Genomic DNA, 22,073 nt, shown 5'->3' on the forward strand with positions numbered 1-22,073 from the left:
ATTGGGCCTGTAGCATGCTGGGATGAAGGATTACCATGTTAGTTCAAATGAATGACCTTGATCCACTTTCAACCTAATGTCCTTGTTCGACAATCAAGGTCAGAGGCGTCATATGTTTAAATCTTTTAATAGGTTCTTATGAAATCTTAAGATTACAAGTGTTAGATTAATAACAGGTGAGCGATGCAGGCCCATTGGGCCTCTTGTTTGAGAGATAATTGTATGTTATGTGTCATTACAGTAGAATTATACTCCCTTTCCTGCCCCTGCAGATGTCCATATATATTCAAGCTCCTGTTAACCTGGCTTTAATTACCCTAATCATTGCACTTGACATAATAATGTAGTAGTATACATGTACATGTGTATGTATACACCATCATATGACCATGACCATGGGGTCAAGTGGTCACTGTAAAACTAGAGTCCAGCTTTCATAATTGCCATGACTGTGACACAGGTGATGGCCTGAGGCTCATTGACCAAATAATGTGTCAACACACTTCTAAAGTTTTCTTGGGTTAAGAAATTTTAGGGAAAAGAAAAAAATGTTGCTACTAGGTAAGCACTCAATGGGGTTGTCACTCGAAAAAAATTTAACAAATTTTGATTTTCAATTGGGTAACTGCCCTATCCAGATACCATCACCACGTGCACTCTTGTTTCTCTGATAATGACCTTGTCTCTTCTTGTGTTAATCTCTTGATTGAAACCCATATTATTATTTATGAAACACAATTGAGCTGCGGACCACCTCATTGCGAATCTTGGCTCTTTATCTGTTTTTGAATACCACGCCTTCTCCTTTTGGTGATGCATCCCTATAGGCACCTAGCTGTATTCATATATACAGTTTATGATCAGAAATGTTGCGAATACATCGTAAACTATTGCTAAACACCAAACAAAAGAAAAACCAAGACTGTATATTCTTGTAAAGAGGGGACATGCTGATATTATACAAATGTATACCAGATACTATGCATTAGGTCCGCCTACAATTTGTATATTGATCTAGATGAAAGCCTTGTTTTCAAAATAAAAACGCATTTAATGTCCAATTATATAAAAAGGATCATACATGAAGGCTTAACTTTCCCTTATACAAATAACTACATGTATGTTTTATAGGATGTTAATTATATAAATAATACTAAACTAAACCAAACCAATCGCCCATTGTCAGTATAATGTGACCGGACGTGGTGTCCTGCTGGATGTCTTCAGCAGTATGTTTCAGTGAGGTAGCACTATAAAATCGGCATCAGTTCTACGCTTTCACAAGGAGACAAATACGAACATATCGCAGCCTCCCAAAACACATACGCATTTACACTACACGCATGCATCTTGCACGCAGGGGAGGCCGTCCTTAAATGACCATAGCTGTTGACATTAAACAATACTAAATCAAACCAAACCAAACTACATGTACAAATGTATGTAAACTGTATTATAGCTAATAGAATTTTGTAACTACATGTATTTCTATTGAAAAATAATATCTTTGTTGCTAATAGTAAGAATATTCTCTCTCAGTTGTGACATGAACACTAGATCTAGAGTGCACCTGTACATGTATTGCTCAGTTATTCAATGCTAAGTTTGAAAATATTGATATTGTGTTTGTAGACTGAGACGTCTGTGGAGCAGCAGATGAAGACGCTGATGTGCTATTGTGCCCCTGAATGTGGGTCTGATAGAAGGTATAGATACTCTTAAAACCTGGATCTGTTGATAGAAATTGTTATTTCAGTTAGGAAATTATTTACTGTTGAGGAACTAAATTAATGATGACTATGATATTTTGTTTACTTTGATATCAGAAGAAGTGACATTGCTATCAATTCAATAAATCCTAAAATCAAGCAAATTTGGGGTGTTTGGAATGCTTGTCTATGACAGGACTTATATTATGATGTCTCGCATTCTGCGAATCTGATTGTGACATCACGATTCATTATTTCCCTGAAATCATTGTCATTGTCTCTTTTTGCCTGCAATCTGTACATGTACATGTCATTCCCTAGGGGTAGGGGATGACAGAAATCATACCCTAGGGGAAGGGAGTGGATGACAGAAATCATACCCTAGGGGATGATCATGAGAGAGATGTTGAATTGGTAAAATGAGACAATTTAGTGACAGGTGGGAGAAAATAACAATCTTAAGTTTAAGACACAGACTTATACAGGTACCATGAATTGGAATCAGTTCGTATAAAATGCAGGTATATAATCAATAATAAAATTCACTGTAAGTTATCGTTATATTTCCTATTTTAACACGATTCGTTTGCAACGCATGTTTTGATTGGATACGGACCATGTTCTAATCTGCGATAGAATTATGATCAATCGTGTTAAGCTCCTCCCATTGCACTTAAACCACGCCCCGTTTCTAACCAAAACAATATGGCATCAAGCTTGCCTCTAAGCGAAATCCCGCTGGAAAGGCTAGCAGGCAACCGAACAGAAATGACCGATGAAATGTATTTGTTGAATGAATTAAAAAGTAAAAAGTAAACATTCCTTGTTCTTACCTTTATTTATTAGTGAAACGTTCATTCCATCTGTGTGAAGGCATCTAGTTTGATCCGAAATCAAATGAAACATTTCACATGTGTCATATGAATTTACACAAAACTCTTCAACAAATCTACACAAATAATCACCGATTTGTGTCGATAAGCACAGATTGGTATGCATACTGACATGGAAATGTATGAATTTGGTCAATATTAATCCAAATGTGTCGTATAATTTTTGGTAACAGGATGTTCACGAACAATCCAAATATTCCGCCTCATCAACATACAGATTGAGCGCTTGCCTGTATGGGCTGGGCCAAATGACCAACTTTTGAAAGCCTCCCTCCGATTGGTCAGTCCGCTGCAGAATGATACATTGTCAGTTCAGGTCACAAAGTACTTTACTAGGTACCTTTTGTACAAGGAAATACAATGTTTCTTAACATATTAGCGTAGTATATTTTTAGCCCACCATCATCTGATGGTGGGCTATTCAAATCCCCCTGCGTCCGTGGTCCGCCGTCCGTGGTCCGTCCTTAAACAGTTCTTGTTATCGCTATTTCTCAAGAAGTACTAGAGGGATCTTTCTCAAATTTTATGTGTAGGTTCCCCTTGGTACTTAACTGTGCAGGGCAACTTTTGAGACTGATTGGATAAACAACATGGCCGACAGGCAGCCATCTTGGATTTTGATAGTGAAAGTTTGTTATCGCTATTTCTCAGGAAGTACCAGAGGGATCTTTCTCAAATGTTACGTGTAGGTTCTCCTTGGTTATTATCTGTGCAGGGCAACTTTTGAGACTGATCGGATAAACAACATGGCCGACAGGCAGCCATCTTGGATTTTGATAGTGAAAGTTTGTTATCGCTATTTCTCAAGAAGTACGGGAGGGAACTTTCTCAAATTTTAGGTGTAGGTTCCCCTTGGTCCTTAGCTGTGCAGGGCAACTTTTGAGACTGATCGGATAAACAACATGGCCAACAGACAGCCATCTTGGATTTTGATAGTGAGAGTTTGTTATCGCTATTTCTAAAGAAGTACCAGAGGGATCTTTCTCAAATTTTATGTGTAGGTTCCCCTTGGTCCTGAGCTGTGCAGGGCAACTTTTGAGACTGATCGGATAAACAACATGGCCGACAGGCAGCCATCTTGGATTTTGATAGTGAAAGTTTGTTATCGCTATTTCTCCGAAAGTACTTGAGCGATCTTTTTAAAATTTTATGTGTAGGTTCCCCTTGGTTATTATCTGTGCAGGGCAACTTTTGAGACTGATCGGATCAACAACATGGCCGACAGGTAACCATCTTGGATTTTGATAGTGTAGGTTTCTTACCGCTATTTCTCCGGAAGAACTAGAGGGATCTTTCTTAAATTTTATCTGTAGGTTCCCCTTGGTCTCTCGTTGTGCATGTTATATTTTGAGACTGATCATAAAAACAAAATGGATTAAAAGAAGAACTAAACAGATCTTTCTGCAATGATCGATTCTATTTATTTCACATTAAGTACTGTACTAGTAAATATGTGAAATGACAAACTCACTTTGAAGGTTGGCTTTTATACACATCAGTATTAAGTTTAGATCAAAAGTTACCTCAAAGTGCATTTACTGTTAACATGACTCGATCAAACAGATTAGAGGAAAGAAGAGAAAAGATCGAACTGACAAAGAACTAATGAAGATGGTACAAAGGTGGGCGCCAAGATCCCTCTGGGATCTCTTGTTCGTGTCTATACTGGCAATTAGAACATGAAATATGGTTTAAACAAGTCCTGAACATCTTTTTCAAAATTTTGATAAGTTCCATTATTGAGAGATATAGTGGGTCCTCAAAAAGTTGGTGAGTCTCAGCTTACAGAAAATGAATGAATCCAGGACTCCAATATCTAAGTACCAGATTTCACTGAGTGAAATATCTTTTCATTTTAGGGGAGTCGTTGCTACCATCCATGGAAACAAAAGAGCATGGGAAACAAGGGAAGAAAAAGGTCATTCTGAAACCTAAATCCTTGAAGTACCTGCGAAGAAAGTCGCAGAATTACCATAAAGATGATGGCACTCAATGCTGCTACGGAACAGATGAGGAGGAATATGTCTACAGAACGGTCCATCGGTACTCCGCAACAACCTTTCCATTATTTTCTAATATGTCGGATGATGAGGTCATCAAAAAGTCGAAATCCAAACAGTTCCAAACAAAAGAAGTCAAATCTGCATCACAAGCTACTTCACAACAATCAAAACCTCAGGCTGGATGTAATCCCACACTTCTACCACAGAGCCAAGTCAAAAATGGCGAAAATCAAACACTTGACATATTTCCATTCCAATCTCTTCCTTACGAATTAAAGAATAAAGTGTTTACCTACCTGAATCATGTGGACAAGGGCCTGTCCATGAGGGTGTGCCGTGAGTGGAAAGAGCTACTTGCCAACCCAGTCATGTGGAGCACGGTGATGTTGGGTGACTTTCCAATGTCATGCATGCCCTCAGAAAACCACCAGCAGTCCTCAAACTGTTACCTGTGCTACAATGAACGGGTGCATAGGTTTGCTAGATATTTACAAATCCTCAACCCACCAATAAAACATCTAGATTTCAAGTTTGATATCGGTGAGCCTGATGACAACTACCTGGAGATACTTCAGAATTTCCTCACCAAGGGAAACCTTCAGTCTTTGGGCCATTTCAACTTCAACTGGAAAGAAACACCGACGAGGCCATTTTGGTCTGAATGGTCCAATTGTAATGATATTGTGTTCAGACAAAGATACAGGGGAAGACTCTTCGTGTACTTCTTTGATGACCTCACAAAAGTGGCAAAAAAAATAACTACACTTCTGCTTCCATTTGATTGGTCAGACAGAAGTGTCATGTGTCTCACACGTCTACAGAACTTGCACACTTTAGTGATAGAGAAATACTTTGTGTTTCAAGCTATGAAGCAAGACCTCCTTGACAAGTTGATGGACGGCCTACCAAACCTCGAACGACTGATGTTGGAAGTGTGGTCACCAAGTGGGCCTGGTCTCATACCCTACACCATCCGATCCAAGTCACTGGAGTTCTTGGACATTAGTCAGAGCCGAGGCTTCTATCTGCAGGCACTGGACATCCCAAAGATGAAGCGGTTCCGAGTTGCTAGGCGACCTTGGAATGGTCCTCTGGTGTGTGCTGACAGGATTGCTCTCCCTTGTCTCTATAACACATTGGTGGAGGGGGCCCCTGCCCTGTCCAAGCTCAATGATCACTACTTGGAAGAAAGCTGGAAAGACAATATCTACCCAACCTTGGAAGAAGTGCTAAAAGTTGTCTGTTCTTGTCGCAAGCATAAGATAGGATGGGCCATGTAATTCTGTTTATAGTGTAGAAATGTCATGATTGCAGCTGGATCAGGATATAACTGATGTTGTATACAAATCTTAACTATTAGGGCACAACACATTAGTAAAACCTTTCTAAACTATTTTCATAAGCTCTTTCATCTTTCTCATTTTGATTTTTGACTTGCAAAAAAAAGAGGAGTAAAATAAGAGTGGATGGCACATGTCTGATGTGTCTGGAAATATTTGAGTAATAAATAATATAGCCTTTGAAAAACAACATTGCTGATTGACAGCTTTAACCATGTGTTGTGTTGAAGGTTTAAGATTTGTTTACATCACCTAAAGTCCAACACAGATGAAACTTTTATTGTAGTAAAGAAAACCCTCATTATAAGTGTGTGAATTATGGTTAAGTCACATGTATGTCATGTAGCTTCCAGAGATGTCACATGTACACAATATGATGATCACCAGACATCGCACATGACCATCATGTGATCACCAGATATGTTACATGTATGTCATGTGATTACCAAAGCCACTCTCAAAGTCTGTAATCACCACTTATATCTTCAGTCGTAACATTTTCAATTAGGTCGGTTATTTTTATTTTGTCAAGAATGTTAACTACAAAAGGAAAGAAATTTGTAATTATGAGGAAAATAATCATGTGCCTTACGATTCGTAGAAAAAGGTGTAATATTATTTTAGTTAAGACATTTGAGGGAAGGAGGCCTGTACATGTATATATATACTTGTCTTATAAAAAGTCTGATCTTTTGGTAATTATGAAGAGTCCAATAGTATTTGAATTAGCTGCAGACAAAAAGTACTTTTGATACACAATGAACAGGTGAACTCCATCATTAGGACATATATATATATATGTACGTGTATAACACAATTTGAAATCGATATGGAGGTGTGTAGCAATAGCAATACCAGTAAGTATATATTGGTATGTAATTCGTATTTAAGTGACCAGTGTTACAAGTTAGCCTGAGTTTCTTCTAGTCTAACAGACTGACAATCTGACAGATAAATAGTAGATGCCTGGTGTGGTGGAGCACACCACTGTACAAAACATGGAATTCTCTGACACTGATTGTTCTCCCAAGGTTTTAAGTTGCTGACAAAAATCCACTTGACACCAAAACAGTAATTTAGTCACAAATCGCTTCCTCATTTAGTTCATACTGTTCTTGACTTTCCGGGTTTGACAGATTTATGCTAATGTCATGATCAAGTTACAGTGAATCAATTTAACAGAGTGCAGAGTTCAATGTTTTGGTGTAGTAGTGAGTGGCTCTGGCCCCACACCATCTATCTGTCAAAATGTCAAGGGCGTGGCTAGAAATTAATTTTAAAAATCGTTATTCAGCTGGGCTAATAGGTTCCAATTTTACTTGTCCATTTGCATATTTTTCTAACCCAATATTATTTTACATAAGTATATCAAATTTTATTAGTCAATCAGGCCAGCAGTTTGTAGAACCACAACCTGGTAATCCTTCAGTTGCAGATCAGATTTCACTAGTCTCCGACTTCGACTAGCAGGTTTTATAATTATCCTTCCTGTTGAGACCTGTTCATGGGTCTGGTATATATAGGGCTCGAGAGGAAATTCTAGCCTCCAATTTGCTGGTACACTCATCACTAATAATGAGAAGTTGATCAATTGAAAATATAGAAATGCAAATGGACATGGAATATTATTTTTTGGTCACTTTTATGTTCAGATGACAGCAGAGGTTATAAGGGATATATAGTGGATGTCTTCATGGGAGGTTGTTTTAAATGTTTAGTCATACAGTTATTCCGTCTTTGCGTATTGCAGAGTTATCTTCTCTTGGGAGCAGGTATTGATTGTTACGTCATTGGTTTGTGTGAGAAAATTACGTCGTTTTCTCAAAAATTGATGACGTTACTCTCACAAACAAGTGACGTAACAATCAATACCTGCTCCCAAGAGAAGATAACTCTGCAATACGCAAAGACGGAATAAACTAATTAAAGACCAATCAAGAATGATCTCAAATTGCATAATATTTCTGTTGTTACAGATTGGAAAACTTGGTTAGTCCATGTACATTCTTAAAAGGAATAGTTTTTGATTTTTTTGTTTTTGTTTTTCTTAAATTATAATCATGTGCGTATTTTTTTGTTAATCTTAAGTTTGACAATTCATTGTTCAGGTATTGTATTTTTTTTAGGAAATGGTATACGGTACGTACCAGAGATACCATGAATCTACTCTTAAAACCATTTAACGATTGCTTTGAAGTATTAAGGACAATTCTTAATGCAATAATGTAAAATACTGGTGGCATACGTGAAAACCAAATATTCACTGGCAGATCTCACCCGCCTGTTAAATGTGACATCTGTGTTTCACCAACGTTTTACCGAGACCTCTTATGTTTCTCTTGTTTATACTTTTTTTTTTTTTTTGTGATTGTGTTATTTTCATAAGATCTGAAAAGCATATTGTGATAGAAATATGTTGAGGAAGATTTTAAGTTTTGATTTGTAAAACCTATTTATCCTGTTGCTACGATGATAAGAACTAATTTTGGTTCTAGCAATTTCGATAAAAATCTAATTGAAAAGAGGTCGGACTAAATTGCCTGTCATGATCTCGCAAAGATATCACATTCTGGTGCCATTTGGTTGAATTTATTGACCCGAGGGATGAAAAGTGTAATGCAAAGGTGCAGACGATACACTGCAATAAGGTTTTTGTATTAATAGTATTCTGTTATGATATATAAAATGTATTGTGAACCAAAAAAAATACAGAAAAAGAAATGTATATATATTAATGTAATATAAATATTATTTTTCTCTAATGACTTCATCATAAGTAGTAAAAACATGGTAACAAATTCGAATATATCTACACATTAGGACAGTGTAACAAATTCGAATATATCTACACATTAGGACATTGTAACAAATTTGAATATATCTACACATTAGGACATTGTAACAAATTAGATTACATCTACACATTAGGACATTGTAACAAATTTGAATATATCTACACTTTAGGACATTGTAACAAATTTAAATATATCTACACATTAGGACATTGTAACAAATTAGATTACATCTACACATAAGGACATTGTAACAAATTCAAATATATCTACACATTAGGACATTGTAACAAATTAGATTACATCTACACATAAGGACATTGTAACAAATTCGATTTTATCTACACATTAGGACATTGTAACAAATTAGAATATATCTACACATTAGGACATTGTAACAAATTAAGATAGATCTACACATTAGGACATGTACATTGTAACAAATTAGATTATATCTACACACTAGGACATTGTAACAAATTAGATTACATCTACACATAAGGACATTGTAACAAATTAGAATATATCTACACATTAGGACATTGTAACAAATTAAGATAGATCTACACATTAGGACATTGTAACAAAGTAGAATATATCTACACATTAGGACATTGTAACAAATTTCAGCATTTTTGTAACTACATGTAATTAGCACATTGAAACTAATAATATTTACTAATTACTTTCTGCAGTGGTTTCTAAATTTCCAGGGAGGTTTTCCATGTGGGGAAAAATTGAGGAAAATGGTGAAAATACATAATTTTTAAAGAAAATTCTCAGGGTGGGGTGTGTGTGTGTGTCTTGTAGCCCCCCAAAAAACACTTGGTTCCGCCACTGTTCTGGTAAATAATTATAACATTTAATAATTAGAACCACACAGCTAATTACAACATTGTTATTGAGTTGTAGAACTGTTTGTAATTAGAACATTGTAGCTAAGTAGAACCTTTAATTAATAATAACCTAGTAAATTTTCGAATAGAATCTTGTAACTAATTAGCACCATGTAAATAATTAAAACAAGTTAAAGGTGGGTATACATTCTGTGATTGAAGCATGTAGTTGTAATTAGTATACAGATACATATATACAAGTTCATGTATATATACAAGGTATACATGTTTAAAAATGGCAGCCAGATTGCAGCATACATGTATGTATACCCACCATATAATGATAATTAGTTGTTTTAGTAGGTTTTTTTTCTTTTCAATTTTAAAGAGTTTTATGATAAATTTTAATTCATTACAATTTCCAGTTACGGTTGTATACAGTTAACTGTATTGTAATTTCAAATTTAAGATAATTTTTTTATCTAAATTTTAGCTTGCCTGTAAACCATGGCCCAACGCCTATCTGTCGTCAACATTTCCTTATAAAGACCTTTTCTAGTCCAGAATAGCGGGAGGGGTTTCCACTCAATTTTGGATGGAGCATCCATAGGCCAAGGGGATTCAATTTTCACACACAAGAAAAGGATCAAACCTCTAGTAGAGAGGTTGAGGGCCCAGTTAAGGGAAAAGGGATAAATCTTAGAAAAAATACTTATGTCACCAGATTGTTTTAACCAAAACAGGTTCAATTTCTCTCTCATTGATGCTAGCAATTATTAATATGCCATTGGACTTGATTTGGTCAAGTGGTATAAAAACAGGTGGGCAATGGCTCATGGGCCTTTTGTAGTCTGTGCCATAATATAATTGGTGGTTAATAATGTAAAACTTTATGATATCAGAATTATGTTTTTATGTTTTAAATGTTTTAGAGGTACATTCTTTTGTTAATTGACTGCATTTTGTATTTAGTTCAAATTGTATGTTGTTTCCAAATACATTTACCATCGTAGGGATGATCCATTATGCTAAGATAAATATACAATATATGAACATCTTTCTTCCCAGATTTTCTGAGTAATATAAGTTAACTGATGGATCAATCTAAATGCATCCTAGATTTAATATGGTAGTATAAAATTGATGCAAGCTTGTCAACAGTTGATTTTGGTATACTGTATTTGTATGGCATACATTTATAATACTGTACCAATTTTATCCCAAACTAATTTCTACTTTTGCAACCTCACGTTAGGAAATGATGATCATGGACTTTGTACATTTGAAAACTGAAGTAAAATACATCATATACACTTGTATGCAGCTGACATGGAGTAGGCAGATAAGTCATACTTTATCATGTAGCCCTATAAAGTATCCATGGACCAAAGCACATTGAGTAGGTGTTTCAGTGTGTATTATAATACTTTTTTTGTGCGATATCAATGCAAATTGTTACGGGTTATTTGATAAAGAATGGCTGATATCATCATCATCATCATTTTCATCATCATCATCGTCGTCGTGTTTAAAGATTTTTCAACGATGTAAGAAGTTTTTAAGAAACTTTCAGAATCTCGACCCTTTGTTAACTTTGAATATATGTCTGTTTTTCTTATGACTTCCACTATCAGATGTACCCGCATGAAAACAGGCTAGGTAAGTATTTCATAGAAGGTATACGCAAAGGTATATTGTACAATATATATAGGATCGTAAAAGAGTTTCCATTTATGTAAAAAGTCTTAAGAATTTTTTAATTTAGAGAGCCTCTGGCGAGTTAAAAAATGAAAAATTTGTGACGAGTTTCATAAATTTCATATCAAATGAATACGAGTGTAAGATACTTTTTATCACATAACCAAGATTTGTGGCATTTATTCGTGTAAAACGACAATTTTCATGCAATCTTGAATGAACAAAGCCGCCATTTTGTCTCCAGTGCGTAAGCCTGTGACGTCATGTACTTGTCCTAGGCATGACATCAAGATTGAAGCAATTGAAGCTTACAACCAATCACAGGGCTGAGAGGTCGTATTACATGGGTTAATACGCAAAAATAATATGACATTGGTATATTCACTGGATAACACAGTATATTATGTGATATATGTTTAGATGGGGTTCTCTAACCATGGATATTTTTTTCATATTTTGACTCTTCAAACTCTAGCAGTGTGGACATTTTGGGATTGAATTGGTAACTGCTGCATTATGTAGTTGATCAATTAACGTAGCAGTATGTTTGCATATATTTTTGCTCTAATATGTTGTAAATGTGAAACAGTAAACATTTCTATGTTAACAGTATGTGACGCAAGATATGTATACTTTTCCTCTACGATATTAAAGAGAGGACATTGAATGGTCGTCTCATCAACAACATTTGTAGTATGCGTAGTACATTGTCTCTGTCATCTGTGTATTAAAGAACGACGAGAGACATGATTGGTGCACAAATAATCAAACCCATTACAGTATCGATATCCTAAAATTATAACTTGTTATCTAATAATCAAATGTCTCATGCAAATTATTTTCATCAGGTTGTCTGGCAATTTGTATGGTTCAGTGTTGTTTGGGATTGAAAAACTGTTCACAAAATATTACAGACATACTTTATACAGATATGTTAAATGAGTGTACTTAATTAAGAAACTTAATGACTTTGTCTGCTGAAAGAAGGCATTTCTTTTACCATGAAAAGATTTTGATTGTGGTGGTTAAGTATGTAAATTATTTTTTCAAACCAAACATTCGGGTGGGTTCCTGCAGATTTTGACAAAAATCTTCTAATAATTACCATTCATATGTTTTCATGTACAATATGTACTGTAATATTGATAAAGTTTATAACTTGAAGAACTAGAATTGTGGGACCTAATTACAGTCCTAGCACAGGTTCGTGGTAATCTAAGTTATTCTTTATGCATGAAGTATCGTATATTTTTTAAATATGGCTGAAACCAGTAAGACAGGTAGCTATAGGAAATTATCATTGGCCTTTATATTAATGCCAAACATTTTGATGGAAAATCTGCAGAAACCCATCCAAATCTGAGATGTTTATGTGGTTTGTTAAACCCACTTAAGTGAAACTTAAATCATTAAATAACGTATATATATTTATATCATTCAATGAACAGATGGCCATAACCAATATTTAAAAGAAATTTCAGAATTAGAAGTTTCTATAAAACTATTTAATCTGTTAATTATGTTTATACATTGAAAAACGGTTCCAAACCGAAATCAAAATGTTAACGTGTGATTGGAAAATAAAAAATGTAATTAAAGGTATGTGTAATAGAATACTTTATCCTGGAAATATACGACCAAGTATGAAAAATAGTCCAGTTCACAGATATTTATTTCATAAGAGCTATTTGCTAACTTTGGTCTACATTTTGTATAGAAACTGATGTAGATATTACAATTATATACATGAATGATTGGAGGTAGAGGATTATGAGGGACAAGTTTTGTTAATCTCAGACTGACCATCTACCAATATTTTAAAGTTATGAACATATATTAAGGAAGGGAGTCCCAGTACTCTTGTGTTGAATCTCAAAAGAAGAAGAGTTCCAATTTGTCCAGCCGTTTTTGTCTTGCCCATTTGCTATAAGCAAAGAGTTATATTCAAAAGAATAATTAATTCAGATCAATGACCAGAGAATTGATGTATAAAGAAAATAAGTTCTCTTGGTGTCTGGAGATTTTTGGATCGTTGTATGTTTTAACTGATAACACTGTTAATTACTTGTGACAAATTTTCATAGAAGCAATTTTAAAATCATTATTTCTGCAAGTACACAAAATTGAATTCTTCATAAATAGTGGGCATCAATGCAAGCGCTAGTTTATTTATGACTACTTCCATGCTTGAAATTTCACAAAAAAATCGCCCCGCAGTTATTAGATTTCAACACATTATACCGTGTAACTTTTCTGTTGTCTTTATTCTAGGAATTACTTGCACATATTTTTCTTTTGCTTTGCTTCACAGAATATTTAATTGTAGTCTGAACTTAATACACATAATGAGTTGTAGAAGGTAAAGTTTACTCCCGGCATTTTGAAGTGACATTTCAACATTTCTCTTCTAGATATATAAATCTTTAAAGTGTTCAAGATACATTGAGAATTAACTTAATGAGTAAATCTGAGTTCCAGATGCTATGGAAAATTCCTGTTATTGAGGGAAGTCTATCTCTGAAATCTGTTCAAACACACATTTAAAAAAAAGTTAACATGCCATGATTTATTCAGTTAGCCATGTAGTCCACTGGTTTAACATCTTTTCAGGATTTCCATCAATAATACTCGAAACATTGCTTTTTTTCGAAATTTTTACCAGATTAATCTATAAGGAGTGAAATTCGTTTCAGCAAAATTTTAATTCTGTAAAATAAGTGTCAAAAGATGCGGTTAACTCATTCACCCCTGAAGACACATTTGAACTCTTCCAATCCAAAGGTTGGAATAGTCCATTATGAAATTTCAGGGGCGACTGAGATATTATAGACTACTTGTATAGAAAATGACAAATATATACATTTTGTATGTTATTATATTGGCAATGATAATAATACATCTTAACTTGATGGTGCTCTTTAAGATTAACATCAAGTTGGATAGAATGTTGTCGGTCAGAGTGAAACCTGTCTGTAAAAATACATCATGTAGATTGGTCCAATAAAGGGTTCACAGATATTGAGTTATACTGATATGCAGATTAAATGTAGACTCGATTGCTTATTATGTGGTCAAACCAGCAGGTTTTACATTGCTGTCAGTCATGTGATCTCAAGTTATGTGATCCAGTATTATATGGATATGCTGTTGCAATCATCAGTGATATATGTTTAAAAAACAATTTAAGTGATCTCGCTGTTTATTGTACTTAAGACAATATGTGTATAAATGTGTCAGTTTCATTAAGGTATGTATTATTAGTTCATAGTTGAATTTCATGCGAAAATGGCAGTTGATTCTGTATTTCAGATAAATATGTGAAAATTGAAATTTTAATCACTTTTGTCAGAGCTAGTTATATAAAGCAGTTTACTTTTTAAGTTATGGGTACTTTTGCGTATCCGGTTGAAACGGTTGAAACGGTTGAACCTGTAAAGAAAACGACAGGCACAGATCTGGACTGAGGCTGACCTCAGGAAAATTGGGCACGTGTAGATTGAGGGGTCAAGGCGTACCTGACCGAAACTAAAATGCTGACTATTGCCAGTTTGCGTTTTTTCTTTCTTAAACAATGTCAAGCCACATGTTGTTTTTAAGATACGTTATGTAATTCAGTGGACGCATAAAAGAAGGGCATAATATTCTTGATACGTTGTTTTATATTCTCCGAAACTGTGCATTTTTAGCTCTGCTTATAGAACGGTCCAAGTGCGTTGGTTTATCGTGGAATATTTCTGTGCCACACGTACCGTTTCAACCGGGATACGCGAATGTAGCCTAAGTTTTCATGAAAGATTTGTTAGTGTTTGATTAAAGCAAAATGTCTGCCTAGTGTCCTGTGGTACCTCTACGTTATAGAGCTGACTTTAAACAAGGTATATTTCAAAAAATATCAGTTTAAAAGCAGTGTACTCGAGCACAAATCAAGAAATATTATTTTGTATAAAATTTAATTATATTTTAAGGATTGTTGCTAATTTAAGATATTGAAATGGCAAATACTTTGAAAATGGCAATTTATATATTAAACAAATTTTGACATATATTTTCATTTTTATGGCAAATAACAGGTTCTTGTTTATAGGGTATGAACTAGACATAATGATGAACATGTTCCTTTTGAAGAAACATTTGTTTTATAAATAAGTCTTTGTTATTTTATATTTTCATTGTTTTAATTGATATTGATTGGTATGATGAGGTATATGTGTATGTGACCAGTGTGTATGACAAGTGGTCGAGTGATTGGAGTACAAGTCCGTGGTCAGCGTTGGTGTACCCTTTCCCTACTAGCTGATATTGACTATTTCATGTAGATTAGAGATGTCTGTGATTTTCGGTGACAAATGGTTTAGGTATTGTCATTCACTGTGGTAAAATTACTCAATACAGGCGGAACCACGCTGGGGCGGGACATTTTAAAATATCAAAATATTACTGTATCCCGAAATGTTTTCCCCAGGATAAAGAGGACCACTGTTAGTGGATTTCAGTTTCAAAAATTCACCAAGCACCCAATTTTGAAGGAAAAAAACAACAGAATGAATATTTATGTTTGTATATATTTTCTTAGCCATGCTGGCTACATTTATTTACTTTGAAAAGGAAAGGCTTACTATGGTAATTACATGGAAATCTTGTATGGAAAACTTGGTGAAAAATATCAGTAATTTGTTAAAGCAATATTTGAGAAGAGTTTAATACAGAAGATATACAAACTGTTATTGATATTTTAATACATTGTACATGTTTATCTATTAAAGACGTACAGCCATGATTGTGCATGTCGACTTGATAATATTGGCTGAATAAAGTGTACTCAGCAACTGAATGTGAGGATATTTTTGGAAGATCCAATCTAGAGATGATAGAACATCCACATATTTAACTGCTAAAAAATTGCAAAATTTTTGGGTATATTTAATAAATAGGTATTGAATTAACACTGATATGGCTTCCTAGATCTCTTGAAACCTGAATCGGGTACTTTGTTGCACTGGTTTATATCGGATAACGGTGTAACTGTTGATTTGGATAATTGAAAACTTTTTTTGTCAAAACATGCCGTTAACAAACAACAAATATTGACCAAATTTGAAATAATTTGAACTGTTTCAAGACCTTATTAAATAAGTTTGTTGCTGTATGATTTCTTTAGAAACTGTGACAACCAGGTACATATATACATATCATAATTCCCAGGCATTTAGAAAATGTACAAATTCACAAGAAATTGAAATAAACGATTCTGCTCTTAAGATGTGTTTTTAAATTATGTCTCATCAGCCCTATGCTTTGGTGCAGTGTCCATTGTCTATCTGCGAGTAAACTTTTCCTTTGAACAACTTCATCTGAAGAACTGAAAGGCTTGCAGTCATGATATCAGACTGGACACTTTCTGAGATGGAGTCGAACAAAGTTTATGAATCAACCTTGTCTTTCTTTCAATGTTACATCAGGGAAAAACTTCAAAGGACTTCTTCTTGAAACTGCAAGGCCTAAAGTAATTAATTTGGCTGGTAGCTTTGTGAGACGGAATCTGACTAAAGTTTGAGAATAAAAATGACCAATATCTACTTTCAAGGTCACAGGATTCAAATCAACATGTATCAAAAACCAATATTCTAGGCAATAAGGGCCAGACTTTATGAAACCACCAAACTGCTTTATATTTTGAGGAAGCTAGAATAGAAAAATCTCTAGTTGATTAGAAAAGGGACACTGGGAACTATTGAGATACAGTACTTCTTTAACAATATTTATTTTGAGCAGACTTGTGATTTAGACATACAACCATGTATTGAGTAAATAGTATTACATAAATGGAGGTACAGCCTGGTGGGGGTTCACACTGCACATGCTAGCTCTAGAAAGGAAAACCAGTACACACACAAAATAGCTTTAGAAAGGAAAACCAGTGTACACACAAAATCAATTGGAATTCTTTTTATTGTAGCATAAACTAAAACAAAAACAGATGAACTTAACGGACAGAATAAGTTTAAGGTACATGTAATGATATTTCACTAACTGGGTGTCACCGAGGCCACCAACATCTGGTTACGGAACAAAATCATCCTAATGTCTGACTAAGATTAGATAAAATAAAGACATTCATGAAATATTTGCTCATTTTCGCGATATATATTTTTGAAAATAGCGATAAAATCTCAAAAAAATGTTTAAGTAGAAACTAAGGGAGGTAACTGTGTCGACTTCAGAAAATACATTTTTAATGTGAGAAAAAAAAGAAAAGAAAAAAGCACATGTTGGTAGCCATTGAAATGGTTATGAAAATATCAATGTATACAGTACGTATGGAGTAATTATTAATTGATTAATTGGCTACAAAAAAAACCCACACGTAATGGCAGTTGTTAATAATTTGAAGTTGTAAGTGCATCAAATACTAAAATATTAAAATTGTATTAAAACAAATATAACATTCTAAGTTATCCCCCTTTCAAGGGTTTAATCCACATCTGAAACAAATTTCAAAGATATTTTTCTGTTAGAAAAAGAAGCAAGTGGTCCAAATGGCCGGTTATGTGCAATCATAGCAAAAAGTTATCATTAATCAATGTTACCCTATTTTGGGTTCCACCTCTCGGTGCCATGAGGGACATAACCACTATTCTTTTACATAGCATTTGATTCCTCTGTCCTAAGGGTGTGTCATAGGGTGGAAATTTCATCAACTGGTCAGGATTAGTAGGTTAACCAAAAAATAAACACCTGAATAAACTCCTTTCGGGCTTTGCGCCCCTCAGCCCCTGGGGGAGCTACAATATTCCTCTATGCAACTATTAATTCCCAGGTCCAAAGCACCAAGGATGCTTCATACAGAATTTCTTATAAATCCGTATATCTAATAGGGAGGCGAACTTGATCATTTCCATGTTATGACCCAGGGACAAATTCCCCAGGGATGGGGCTAGACATCTGGGCAAATCTTAGTAGTATGAGGGTATTCATCTTTTATGCCTGACGTTTGCACATACAACATGTATGGCTGTAGATGCAAGGCCAATTAATTCCATTTTAAGACCAAGGGACCAATATATTTGGTTTGAATCCAATCGAAGACGAATGTCAGGCGTGCTGCCATCGTGCCACAGCCTAAGCTCATTGAGCCATTCAGACCAGTGGGCTAGAATAACAGCTAATTTACAGCAATTAATATAACAAAATTTTATTTTAACCTACTTCAAATATTTTTTACATATTTTAGTACATGTAATAATAAATTCTGAGAGTTCAATAAGCTAATCACGTTTAAGCATTCATCATGGTTCTACATCAAGGATGAATTCCCATAATAACAAATGACATGAACCCATTGTAAGCACTAATACTAATATAAGTAACAGGAATAGCAGATGTTCAGTATTAAATTTCCTATTAGATCGACACATTGATGATGATAAATAGCACCAAAAATTGGCAATAAGCGACCCTGGGGGTCTGTGGAATAAGTGACATGTACTAAAATAAGTTTGACTACATCGAACATCAAACTGATTATTTAAATTTTCAAAATCTATACCAGTGAGATTCAACAAAAAGTATTGACGAAAATCTTAAAAAGCCTGAAAGATTCAGGCAGGTTGTAAACATGGCAAAACAGTTAAAGCACGATGCAGTGTAGCAGCGTTCATGTACTAGCCTTCGCACAGGGGCAAGACAAGAATGATTGGCATAGAGTCATCAGACTTTTCATGTGTTTTTAGGTAATCAAATGATACTAAATGTGTCCTGTCCATGTGACAAGTTTCGCCAAAATCATATTTTACACTCGTTTAACTTGTGTAGAATAGCACAGAGAAGTTCTATCAATTATGGACCATATTCGTTGTGATCACTTTTGACCGACTTTATCTCATTACTTTCAGCTATTAGTATCGTCAAGAATATCACAACACTAATTTTAACACAGTCTGAAATTCAATGCATTATATGAATTATGTAGGGTATATTTAAGAATATTAATTTACCATATGAATTGACAATTTTGAAAACGCTGAAGCACCTTTCAAAATTCTGGAGCCATTTCATGCTATTTTATCAAAAGATCATCTCTTACGCCATGGTGGCGTATCTCAAAATTTACCGCTTCATTCCAATCCCGATATCCAAATGATTTGTACACCAAATATCTAAGATAAATATTGCTGTATATATCACATTTAGTGGTAGCTGATAATTTCTGCAATTTTCACATCAAGGTTATTTAAAGATCCCTGTCCCACTGCACTGTGGTTTTTCGTTTTTATACAGTAACCTCCCCTTAATTTCGTTTTTATACAGTAACCTCCCCTTAATCTCCCCTTAATTTCGTTTTCGATCTAACTGTAGCACAGTTGGGCCAGACCACTTCTGATGACTAGATAGTTCAAATCCCAGTCTAGCCCCACAGAAATTTTAAAATCAAAGACTGTTGTTGATCATGTTTTGTTCATTTCATCTTTATTATTTGTCCAATTTAAGCCATAGTGATGCAGGAGAAAACAGTTTCCAATGCGTAGTTACAGTTTTTGCAGTGGTACAGGTATCCTAATAGGACCACGTGGTACAGGTATCATAATAGGACTATGTGGGTTCAGGTATCCTAATAAGACTATGTCGTACAGGTATCCTAATAGGACTACGTGGTACAGGTATTATAATAGGACCACGTGGTACAGGTATCCTAATAGGACTATGTGGTACAGGTATTATAATAGGACCACGTGGTACAGGTATCCTAATAAGACTATGTGGTACAGGTATCCTAATAGGACTACGTGGTACAGGTATCCTAATAAGACTATGTCATACAGGTATCCTAATAGGACTATGTGGTACAGGTGTCCTAATAGGACTACGTGGTACAGGTATCCTAATAGGACTATGTGGTACAGGTATCCTAATAGGACTACATGGTACAGGTATCCTAATAGGACTATGTGGTACAGGTATCCTATAATAGGACTATGTGGTACAGGTATCCTAATAGGACTACGTGGTACAGGTATCATAATAGGACTATGTGGTACAGGTGTCCTAATAGGACTACAAGGTACAGGTGTCCTAATAGGACTATGTGGTACAGGTATCCTAATAGGACTATGTGTTACAGGTATCCTAATAGGACTACGTGGTACAGGTATTCTAATAGGACTACATGGTACAGGTATCCTAATAGGACTACATGGTACAGGTATCCTAATAGGACTACGTGATACAGGTATCCTAAAAGGACTACATGGTACAGGTATCCTAATAAGACTACATGGTACAGGTATCCTAATAGGGCTACGTGGTACAGGTATCTTAATAGGGCTATGTGGTACAGTTATCTTAATAGGGCTATGTCGTACAGGTATCCTATAATAGGAGTACTTGGTACCCGCATCCTAATAGGGCTACATGGTACAGGTATCCTAATAGCACTACGTGGTACAGGTATCCTATAATAGGACTACATGGTACAAGTATCCTAATAGGGCTATGTGGTACAGGTATCCTAATAGGACTATGTGGTACAGGTATCCTAATAGGACCATGTGGTACAGGTATCCTAATAGGACTACGTGGTACAAGTATCCTAATAGGGCTACATGGTACAGGTATCCTAATAGGACTACGTGGTACAAGTATCCTAATAGGACTATGTCGTACAGGTATCCTAAAATAGGACTACGTGGTACAAGTATCCTAATAGGGCTACATGGTACAGGTATCCTAATAGGACTACGTGGTACAAGTATCCTAATAGGGCTACATGGTACAGGTATCCTAATAGGACTACGTGGTACAGGTATCCTATAATAGGACTACATGGTACAAGTATCCTAATAGGGCTATGTGGTACAGGTATCCTAATAGGACTATGTGGTACAGGTATCCTATAATAGGACTATGTGGTACAGGTATCCTAATAGGACCATGTGGTACAGGTATCCTAATAGGACTACGTGTACCATCTTCATTAGTTCTTTGTCGTGGTACAGGTATCATAATAGGACTATGTGGTACAGGTGTCCTAATAGGACCATGTGGTACAGGTATCCTATAATAGGACTATGTGGTACAGGTATCCTAATAGGACCATGTGGTACAGGTATCCTAATAGGACTATGTGGTACAGGTATCCTAATAGGACTATGTGGTACAGGTATCCTAATAGGACTATGTGGTACAGGTATCCTAATAGGACTATGTGGTACAGGTATCCTAATAGGACTATGTGGTACAGGTATCCTAATAGGACTATGTGGTACAGGTATCCTAATAGGACTATGTGGTACAGGTATCCTAATAGGACTATGTGGTACAGGTATCCTAATAGGACTATGTGGTACAGGTATCCTAATAGGACTATGTGGTACAGGTATCCTAATAGGACTATGTGGTACAGGTATCCTAATAGGACTATGTGGTACAGGTATCCTAATAGGACTATGTGGTACAGGTATCCTAATAGGACTATGTGGTACAGGTATCCTAATAGGACTATGTGGTACAGGTATCCTAATAGGACTATGTGGTACAGGTATCCTAATAGGACTATGTGGTACAGGTATCCTAATAGGACTACGTGGTACAGGTATCCTAATAGGACTATGTGGTACAGGTATCCTAATAGGACTATGTGGTACAGGTATCCTAATAGGACTACGAACACTGGTAGCTCGGTAACACTACACATCCAACAATCATTAAACCTACCAGCAGGACTTGTATTCATGAAATTGTTCTCTGACATGCACAAACTCACATTTGTGTTAAAACCAAATTTCACTTGTTCCGATAAATCATTT

At 35.3% G+C, this 22,073-nt stretch overlaps 1 protein-coding gene across 1 annotated transcript in view; it reads left to right on the forward strand.

The window, feature by feature from the left end:
- LOC110445665 overlaps nt 1-7,706 on the forward strand; it is a 10,393-nt gene extending 2,687 nt beyond the window's left edge. Inside the window, exons 2-3 of the mRNA XM_021490393.1 lie at nt 1,633-1,706; nt 4,462-7,706. Coding sequence (XP_021346068.1) covers nt 4,482-5,885 — 1,404 coding nt within the window. The 5' untranslated portion in view covers nt 1,633-1,706; nt 4,462-4,481 and the 3' untranslated portion in view covers nt 5,886-7,706. The remainder of the gene's footprint in view (nt 1-1,632; nt 1,707-4,461) is intronic.
- The last annotated feature ends 14,367 nt before the right edge of the window (nt 7,707-22,073 follow it).

This window comes from Mizuhopecten yessoensis, unplaced genomic scaffold (assembly GCF_002113885.1).
Source record: "Mizuhopecten yessoensis strain PY_sf001 unplaced genomic scaffold, ASM211388v2 scaffold2329, whole genome shotgun sequence".
Taxonomy (NCBI): Eukaryota; Metazoa; Mollusca; class Bivalvia; order Pectinida; family Pectinidae; genus Mizuhopecten; species Mizuhopecten yessoensis.